This window comes from Dermacentor silvarum, chromosome 7, assembly GCF_013339745.2.
Source record: "Dermacentor silvarum isolate Dsil-2018 chromosome 7, BIME_Dsil_1.4, whole genome shotgun sequence".
In the NCBI taxonomy this organism is placed as follows: Eukaryota; Metazoa; Arthropoda; class Arachnida; order Ixodida; family Ixodidae; genus Dermacentor; species Dermacentor silvarum.
The window spans coordinates 130,546,686-130,557,315 of NC_051160.1; the positions used below are offsets into that span (position 1 = coordinate 130,546,686).

The 10,630-nt window shown below is 49.5% G+C and overlaps 1 protein-coding gene across 1 annotated transcript in view; it reads right to left on the minus strand.

Annotated features, from left to right (window-relative positions):
* LOC119459176 (phospholipid-transporting ATPase ABCA3) overlaps window positions 1-8,045 on the minus strand; it is a 71,211-nt gene extending 63,166 nt beyond the window's left edge. The window contains exons 1-2 of the mRNA XM_037721002.2: window positions 7,868-8,045; window positions 5,211-5,405 (exon numbers count right to left, since the gene is read on the minus strand). Coding sequence (XP_037576930.2) covers window positions 5,211-5,405; window positions 7,868-8,045 — 373 coding nt within the window. The remainder of the gene's footprint in view (window positions 1-5,210; window positions 5,406-7,867) is intronic.
* Window positions 8,046-10,630: the final 2,585 nt, after the last annotated feature.

The window sequence follows — 10,630 nt, forward strand, 5'->3', positions numbered from 1 at the left end:
ACCCGAAAGGCGAAGCACCAATTGCGATAGCAAATTAGTAGAGAGCTGTACGGAGTAAGGATAGTAATTTTATCAGCTGTATAAACTTGGACATGCAGCAGCACCAGCAACGCGCAGAACTGTTGTCGACGCCGTCGGTGTTTTGCCCGCGTTCGCACCGAACGCGCGCGGCGTTTTTATATAAATACGCATTCAGTGCCGCAGCTAAACGTCACCTCCCCTCCCTCTCTCCCTTCCGTCCCCCCACAACCTTTCGCGCGGCGGAAAAAGTTGCGCTTGCTCTCTATATATGGAAAGGAGGAAAGAGACGCTTAATTCTGCAGCCCTTCAAGGAACACGGCGCAAAACGCGCGTTCGCTCTCCGACCTGCGTTCGCTTCCCGTGAAAGCGCGCGTCCCTCGCCCCCTTTCACTCGCACATACAGCGTCCGAAGCGCGGCGACGAATTCATCGCCGTTGACGTCATACGCAACCTGACGGCGACGACGACGGCGACGGCAGAAATCTGCTTTGGAGTGTCCATAAAATTGCTATCACAATAAAACATGTGAAGGGATGTAAAGGACGCATTGAAAGAGTCACACCCGCTTGTTCTTCTTTTGTATCTGTGCAATGTTAATAAATGCAGGAAAGAAAGTAATCGATTGCTTAACACTAACTGGTGGATTACCTTTGTGGTGCAATAATTGGTAACTGGAATCAATTACTTTTTAAAGAATTGTAATCGTCTACTTTCTTTGTAGCGTGTCAAAGTCAGGTCTGATATTGTGAGGTGCCTCCGAGACTCCCACGTCCACTTCGCCAGCCGCCCGACAGATGGCAACACCTGTCTGGCATTCTCGCCTACTTTCCCGCCTTTAGCTTGGAGAGCTGAGCTGAGTGAGTGTCTGCCCCGCTGCCATGTAGGACTGTTGTGTTGAGTCGCGCTCGCGCGCGTTAGCGTTGTATTGTTCTGTATGCCTTGCCAACATTAATAAAGACGTCGACAGGCGTCGACGTTACTGCCTTCATGCCCAGCCTCAAGCATCTCGCCCCAGCCTCGCCCTCAAATTTGGCGCAGTCGACAGGATCTTGCCTCGCCGTTCGCTCACGCCGTGCCGCCGCTCCCGCCAAGCCCGCCTAGTCGCCGCCATTGTCTACCTCCCTGCTCCCACCAAGAAAGCGCCATGCCGGGATTGAATTGGGCCGAAGTCGACGCTGCCACCGTCGCATGCTTCAGCACAGAGTTTCTGCAAACCGAGCTCATTCGCCGCGGAATCGACGCTACCGGGTCAAGAGACGATCTGATTCAACGTTTGACAGCGTGCCTGGAGGAAGATCGTGCAGCGATCCCGAAACAAGCACCGAGACCGGCCTCAGCGCCAGTTTCCTCGCCCAGCGCGCAGTTCCCTGCCTCGCACCTTACTCCGACGGTTTATCAAGCAATTCCAGATGCAACCTCGCAAGTGTATGCGCCCGCCTCGTACGTCCCACCGCCACCGTTGTCCTACCCCACGCCGCCGCTCGTTTGCGACGCCGCAGCCGTGCCAACGCAAGTTTTTTCGCCGCCACAGGAACCGCAGCCTTTTGTAACTACACCCGGCTTTGTAACGGCTCCGCGGTACCCCCAGCCACCATTTGGAATGCCATTTTCGCCAATGTCGCCGCAGTATCAGGCCGCGTCCTTGCCACAGCTGCAAGTGACAACCATGCCCGACGTATCGTCTACCCTGCGTCTACCCTATCGTCTACCCTATCGTCTATCGTTCGAGAACGGCATGCCACAAGCAAAGTGCGCGTTTGTGGATTCAGGAGATTGAACGAACACAGCAACTAACTTCGTGGTCGCCAGAAACAACCCGCCTCATCGCCGCAAGCAAGTTGAGAGGCACTGCGAAAAACTGGCACCTGACTCTTGGCGCGCAGTTCCCGACTTGGGATACGTGGCGTAAAGCTTTCCTGGACGCATTTGCCGACGAGCTGACTCTACTGCAATGGCAGCAGCAAATTATGTCCCATGTACAGTCCAGCTCTCAGTCACTTCGTGACTATGCCTATGCAAAGCTTCGAGTAATCGAGAAATGTCCAGCGCCACTGACGGAGCCTCAGAAGGTGGAATATCTCCTGCACGGCATTCAGTGCGCGGGAACTACAACAAGCATAGCAGTGCAACGCCGATCGTCAGTAACCAGCTTCATTGATATATGCACCCAACTTGACAGGGCTATGCAACATATGCAGATCGCAAGCAACCTGGCTGATTGTCCTGAACAGACTCTTCGCAGTCAAAATAACGGGACTACGCCTTCCAGACAAGTCTCTTCTGCGTCGTTAATGCCTTCAACGGCACCTCCAACAGTCAGCAGTTTCAAGAAAAGCCGTGTGCCCCCGTCTCGCCCTGCCAGTCCTCCACATAGCCGTCGCATAGCAGATCTACCGCCTGCTGAACAGGAAGCTCGGTACTCGGCTCTGTCACAGCATTATGGTGTCCCTGCGTTTCGCCCAGGACAGTCATTGAGTGAAGCTGTTTGCTTAAAGTGTCACGAAAAGGGCCACCTAGCATCAAAGTGCCCAACAAAGCAAGAGACTGTCACACAGCAGCCAGCCACAGCTTTAACATCACTTCATGCAGCAGCCCCTGCATTGCACACAAGCCCTTTGGAAGACGTCCATGGCTCCCATCTGGAGTGTTCCTTCTTTACAGCTGACATTGCACTTTTGGGCCCCTGCGACGCCTTCCCAGACACAGGGTCCAAGATAACTATAGTGACCAAGTCTGCCATCAAGAATCTTCCACTGATGCCCTGGACACGCGAGCCCTTAGAGGTTGTTGGTGGATCAAGTGTGCATCCCGAAGGCACGGTCTGCCTGAAAATTGCAGTGGGCCCCATAACAGCTCTAGTGGAAGCCGCGGTGATCAGCAGTGATGTCTAGTGTTTTCTTCCTTTTGCCTAGCCTTAGTTGACACTTGTAATCAAAGAGGACTTTGATCATAAAAGTGGGGCCGGATGTGAGGTGCCTCCGAGACTCCCACGTCCACTTCGCCAGCCGCCCGACAGATGGCAACACCTGTCTGGCATTCTCCCCTGCTTTCCCGCCTTTAGCTTGGAGAGCTGAGCTGAGTGAGTGTCTGCCCCGCTGCCATGTAGGACTGTTGTGTTGAGTCGCGCTCGCGCGCGTTAGCGTTGTATTGTTCTGTATGCCTTGCCAACATTAATAAAGACGTCGACAGGCGTCGACGTTACTGCCTTCATGCCCAGCCTCAAGCATCTCGCCCCAGCCTCGCCCTCACAATATAAATGCGTCATCTCATAAACTGTAATCGGCGCACGTACTCTAATGAAGAAAAGGACCTGCCAAAACCATTCATCCTTTTTAGGTGCGACTGCGAGGGGACGAACTGTTACTCCCCATGTGGTTACTCCTTCAAGGACTAAGAGTTGCTCTCTTCCAATGCTCCTCAGGAGAGCAACGGTCATTCTTCCCGATGCTCCTCAAGAAAGCAATTAACTTTATATGAACATAAAACTTATTTAGCTTAAAAAAGTGCTGCAGAGGAGGATTGCATTTCGTGCTATCACGCTCACGAGGTAGCTCCTATATTGACTACATCACAACACAACACCTCGATTGAAAGGATGAAATACTAGGAGTATATTGAGCCTTTCAACGCATGTGTGGAAATACGAAACAGACTCGGCACTTTGTATATCCTCCTGAGACCCCTTGTACAATACATTGCACATTGCCATCCACTTGTTTTTTTCGAAATTCACTCGGAAGTGATTACGCAAAATATTCACTCTGGGTGTGAAGAACGGTGCATGTGTAACTACTGTAAAGAAGTGGTTTACTCATATTCTTGTCATCCGCTTTCGCGAAATTTGACAATAAATTGGTCTAGACCTCTGTGTCGTCCCACACAGCCGAAAGACTTCGAGGCGTATGTCGAAGTCACCGAGATTTCGAGAAAATACCGGACGCGGCAGCAATATGGCAATGTACCACACGTAGTTCCATCTTCATTTCAGCGTTCAAACAATGAAATGCAGTTTTTACCACAGCTTACATGAGGAGATGATGGAGATAGTCATTTTTTTCACGTACATGGAGGCGGAGCTTTTGGCATCTTTCCGTGGTATTATAGCGCCCACCGACGCTGCAACGCGGGGCCCTTTGGTCGGCGCTCTCAGCCGGTGCCTTAGCGCCGGCTGTCAAAGAAGTGAAAAAATTAAGATGCACAGCGCGTGCTCGAGGCGCAAGCTCGTCACGCCCAGTGTCGTTCTAGAAGCTAGCCACGCTGGTCGTCGCAGCCGCCGCTCGGCTCACCACCTTCGCCATTTTGAGTAGGGACGACGGCACGGCTCGTACGGCCGCTGGCCGCTATCACGTCATCCTACAGTGGTGCTACACTATTGAAATTTTAAAAATTGTTTTCCAAGTTCATGACATAACAGTAGGCAATAAAAACTACCGTGAAGAGCGATTATGTCCCGTTGTTGTGTCCGGGTCTCAGGAGGCTATGCTATGAGGCGAGAGCCAAGCGTTGGTGCAATTGGAGCCAGAAAGCTCCCCGATTATTATTGAAAATGAGACGTACTCAAACGTAACTCAAACGGCGCATGCAACACGACAGAGATGACTAACTTCTCTTTCGCTTAGATCGCCCCCTGTGAGCTACACATCCCCTCATTTACGTTTACAATCTCGTTGTACCGGAAGTAACTTAGGTACCATTGACCAAGAACTTCTGGCAGCCCATAAATGATTTGCGCATTTAACGTGTATCGTTTACTTATTGTGGGGGCATAAAGTGCATGACTCGTCATATACCCCACCTCTTAAAATTCACGGAATTTTTTTCACCTAGAGGTAAAGGGCTACCCTCCAAGTAGTTCAAAATAAACACTGCACAAGCTTCAAATTATTTACGTTTACTCGATTTATATAGACAATGCCATTGCGGCCTCTTCACTCGACGAGACGGGAGATAACAGCGGAGTGTATAGAGAGTAACTTTTGCCGTTCATCCTCCCGTTTCTCTTTTTTCCGACCATAGAATAAACACGTACTCTCTGAAACTTGCACACCGCACGCAAACTTGTGCAGTTAGTGCCTTGAGTGACGAAAGCGCCCTTTTTAGGACTAACTGTCCCGTTACTCGCGTTTTCCCGGGCACGTTTCAAGAGGAGCGCAGAGGCTAACCTTATTTCAATCTCCTTCAAGGCTTACCGTACGACTCGTAGAACTCGACGATGCGGAAGAAGAAGTACATTCCGTGTATGGGCACCAAGGAGGCGACTATCTTGGAATTGCTCTTGGTCGAGATGTAGGCGGACACCGTGCGCGCCGACCACTCCAGCGACAGGAAGGGACCCAGCAGGGAGACCGTCCACAGGATGAGTCCGCACGCCAGTCCCAGACTCGCTGCGCGAACCCGCGACGCGCATTGTCGATCCGAGTGGTTAAATGAAGTACAAGCCTATCGGCAATCAACGTAGCCATTTTTCATCAAAGTAATGCCTATGGCACATACTGCTATAGACTGGGCCACGCGTCCCGCGCGTATTAAGCGCGCAGGACATGTAGCTATGGTGTCTACTAGGAATACCTAAACTTGCGACCAAAAGTCTGGAGCCCTGCCGCTGCGGTGGCTAACTGCTGACAAGGGCGAGGTCAGGGGTTCCATTCGCCGCTGCGACGACCGCATCCCAAAGTGAGTTAAATGCCAAAACGCTTCTCTACCGTGCATTAGGTGAGCGTTAAAACACTCTGCATGTTCAGCAACGCCCGCCACTACGCCGCGTTCACTGTTACCCATAGCACCGCTTAAACCCTAAGATATACAACGAATGGTGCACAGAACAGAAGAAGCGAATGGTACATTTGTAAAACAATGCGATATCCGACGGGAAAACGAATCAAGTATAGTGGGGAATCAAGCAACGCATGCGGCAGTGGGACACTGTCTTGGCTAGAGGTGCGAGCCCAGATCGCGAGCTGTTGACGCCGGCTGAGACTGTCGTTGTGCCCGTCGTGCAAACCTTCCGCCTGACGTCCAACGTTAATAAACCCCTTCCACAAGAATTATACGTAATCTGGCCTACCATGATACTTATGTTGAACCTAATTATGTTCATTTTGTTTTTACTGCCCCACGAGCACTCCTTTGGCTTTGGCGCAACCGCGTTTGCAGATTGCTAATGCAATTATGCATTTATTTGTTCATATCATCAACCTGCTGGCATGGTTATTACAGGAGTAGGGTTCGTAAAATAACGGCAGAAAACATTTGACTGATTGTAGAAGAATATAACACTATATTATTATTATTATTATTATTATTATTATTATTATTATTATTATTATTATTATTATTATTACTATTATTATTATTATTATTGTACAGGCGAGAAAGTTAGCAAATGAAGCGTTGCTGAGTTCTAAACATTAGGACAACGATGCCTATGGAGTAATAACTGTTTTCCGATTGTACTACTTTCTTACCTTCATTTCCTCCCTAATGGAAACATTCTGGCAGATGTCATCTACTGCGATAATTGTCTAAGGTATGCGAGAGCCCCCTTCCCTCCCCCCCCCCAACCCCCCCTCCCCCCATCCGCACAGCACACACATTATTCAACGTCCATTAGCGGACACATTATTCATCGTCCATTAGAGCGCATTGAGCGGACCGCGACAGTGGCTTCCTCGCCTTTGCTGCCAACCACACTACGCGTTTGTGAAGACTTTTTAACGCGATAGCGTTAAGAGCCATGTGTCGCAAGAAATGCGGTGTCGACGTCGTTGTTGGTTCGAGAAAATTGCGTTTACATACATGTATGTGCCACGCCTTGCTATATGACATGCGGTGTATGCGCGTTATATTGCCACGCCATTCTATCACTAAAGTTGCTCATACCTTGTTTTACATTCTTGACAAATGTTGTTCCGCGAGCTCTTAAGAATGACAAACCCCAAACAAATGTCATGAAACAAAACACCGACAGCGCATGCCTGTTATGGTAAACCTTCTGACTGATATATCAATATAGTGCGAAAAATATCAAAAGCCTGAAAATGAGGTAATATTTTTGGCGCGGCTGTGCATAACCTCCGGAATCGGCCCACGCAAGAGGCCGCGTTTACACCGTAAAGCTTGCTTTCGTGCACTACGTTTGGCGCCAGCGTTTCCAGGTAAACATTACGGTTAAATAAGCTGCAGTTGCCGGGAAGCCTTTGAAGCAGTCAGGGATCGTTGAATGCTATCGCGTTCCACTCTTAAACGTGAAGCTTAAGCGTTCTCAAAGATTTTTGAAGCCTCTCCATGCGTGAGCCACGCATGTGCGTCGATGTCATGATATCACGACGACGGCGGTGCGCTTCCGCTCTACTGTGGCACGTATCCCGCATCCCTTATCAACTGTTCTCATGACGCCGAGGATGGCATGCTGCAGGATCGGATTCAATTCCTCCCAGGGGCTACATTTTAATAGCTATTTGTATGCAGTCATCGCGATAAGGACACATAGGGAGATTAAGGATAGGGTAGCCTAATAGGAAATCATCTCGCATTTCAAACGCACCGCGAACGGATTGAGCAGCTGTCACTTTCTAGCCTGTCAGCTGCTTGGCATTTTATCTACAGAGACACACCCGCTTCAACTCTGGGACGAGAGACCCCTTCGGCTAGTTGGTCATACGTGTTCAAGTTAATTGAGCTTCACGAACGAACGAACAAGGACAGACAAGACACCCGGACAGGCGCTTGTCCGGGAGTCGTGTGTGTCCTTGGTCGTTCCTGTAATGTGGCTGCCCCTCCTGCCTCCTGTCTTTTCATACAACTCTTGCAGTCTCAACACTGAAACTTGCTGGGACAACGCGCTTACCTGTGTCGAAAAAGAGCGAGGTGAAGAGGCCGATGAGAATGTATCCCGAGTTAAAGATGAGCATGGCAGAGAAGACGATCATAGGGTTGGTGCGGAAGATAAAGGTCAATCCATGAGGACCGTTGATTTGGCTCATCATGGCCAGCAACAGCACGCTACCCAACGTCCACGTGACCATGCCGCACAGGTAGTGTACAAGCCAGAACCAGGTGCGTGGAACGCCCATCAGCTTCGTGAACAGCTGCAGCACCAGCGGCACGTTACACGCACGTCGCGGACAAGTGAGGCATTGTGTAATCTCGTGATGGACTGCGAGCAAGGCACGAACGGTGCAAGATTCTTTGGTCTTATGCTTCTCAGCCAATTTACAGTCACAATGAATACAGGAATTAGTTTCATATTCTTTTCTGTTGCACATACATGTAGTATAGCGCATACCTCGTAGCTCAAGATTAAGGCTTCCTACCCCATGTAAGCGCCTAAACGAAAGTTGTTGCACAAGAACACTGCTAAGTCACTCGTGAGCTTTGTATCGTCACGTTTTGTGAATTCGAGCGGATCGAGAACAGTCCACTCTTGTATCTTTCATTCATAATGTATTACGCCTAACGATACAAAAATAGAAGGAAATGCTTCTTTTGCATAGATACAATTATAGAGAAAAAGCCGCGGCTAGCGTCTAGGCAGCACCACCATTTAAAAGGAAACCTCGTGAAATGTAGACTTATTGGCGCGGCAAGTTTTCTTACGATGTTTCCTCGAAAACAGTAATAGCTTCACACAGCGTGCTTGTAAACATAGGGAGCCCATTAAGGCATACTGTGAAGAAAAACAAAACCACCTATTTGCGGATGCAATTACTCCCTTCTATAATTTCATGCCAGCCGTTTCGATGCGTGTTTTTCAAGCGGAGCATTGTATAAGGTACAGATTTCGGTGGAATCCGTCTACGCAAAAAACTATCAGCATTGGCTCGAACGTCGTCGTCTTTTTTCCGCAGCTGGCTCGCTGGCGTCCCTCGCCTCGGGTTGCGTTCGTGCTCGTGCTCGGCACGCGCTCCGGCCATTGCTCCCTCGTTCGTCGTCTGCTTCCACAGCTGGCCGCATTGCCGCAAATAATTCCAGCTTAGAATTCCACTTCCCTTCGTCGTATTGGGGAGGCCGCGTTTACGGGAGTATCAGCCATTGCTTAAGGAGGTGTGAGCCATTCAGTGTCTTACGTAACGGACAGATTTCATTTTTAAGGATTTTAATTTCCAAGAATCGCAAGCGGCAACGGCGGGCGAATTCTGCTAACCACGCCGCCGAGAAAACTCGAGACTTCGAACGCAAGCGACAACAGCAGACTGTGGGCATACCCCCAGTGACTTCGTTCTCTCCGTCGCAGCCGTCGCATCATGGTTTGTTTAGTTGCACCTAGGACAAGCTTCGCTTACCCCCATTCGCCGGCAGGGGAAGGGTTGTTTAGTGTTTTTATAAGAAATGTTCCGTTTCTCGTTTGTGTTTTGATTTCAGTCGGTTGTCTTTGTAGTCATGTGAGGTAAAATGTTCTGTATATTTGAAAAAAAAAAATACGGCACAATGATGTGACAGTAACTCTGAAATGAACGAAAAGAAAGGGAACCGAGGGGACCGATTTTGATTAATCATTTCTTAAGAAGCCAACAAACAGTGACATCAAGGACAACATAGGGGAAATTACTTGTACTTGCGTGAAATAAAGAAACCATAAATTAATGAAAATGGATGAAAAACAACTGGCACTAGGTGGGGAACGAACCCACGTCTTCGCATTACGCGTGCGATTCTCTCACCATTGAGCTACCACGGCGCCGTTTTCCCAACCACTTTCTAGGGAATTTATGTCTTACAACTAGAATTACCCCTGGGAGTGTTAGCCAGCGCCACCACTCACAAACCTAGGCGGCGGATGTGGAACATCCTTTCTGCCGCAGGCGTCACGAGTACGTGATCTTTTTGTGTGAAGGCAACTGGACAATAAACCCACAGATGCTACACCTGAAGGCATCAATGTTGCCGGATTCGAGCCCTCGTTATGTAAAGAACGACAACAAAGGGAAACGAGGGGCCCGATTTTTATTAATCATTTCATAAGAAGCTAACAAACAGTGACGCCAAGGACAACATAGGGGAAATTACTTGTACTTACTAAGTGAATTAAAGAAACCATAAATTAATGAAAATGAAAATAGATGAAAAACAGCTGGCCGCAGGTGGGGAACGAACCCACGTCTTCGCATTACGCGTGCGATGCGCTCACCATTGAGCTACCGCGGCGCCGTGGTCCCAACCACTTTCTGGGGTATTTATGTCTTCCAACTAGAATTAACCCTGGGAGTGTTAGCCAGCGCCACCACTCACAAACCTAGGCGGCGGATATGGAACATCCTTTCGGCCGCAGGCGTCACGAGTACGTAATCTTTTTGGGTGAAGGCAAATGGTCAATAAACCCACATATGCTACACCTATAATAAGGATGTCTTCGGTGCACCTTTCACGCTGCTGTACCCACTACAGCACTCGGGCGTGAAACAATAGTAGCGGCGACGGTTAGGCATTTTCGCCTACCCGGGACACACGTCTGTAACGTGGACGACACGCAGAGGCACTACACGGAACGAAGTCGAAGCCAACCGACCGCCACTGCAGCATGGAACAAATAACCACCCGCCTGCGAGAGAGCGAAACGGGCGGGCGGACTGGCGAGTTCAGGTGATGATGATGATGATGATTTATTGGCATC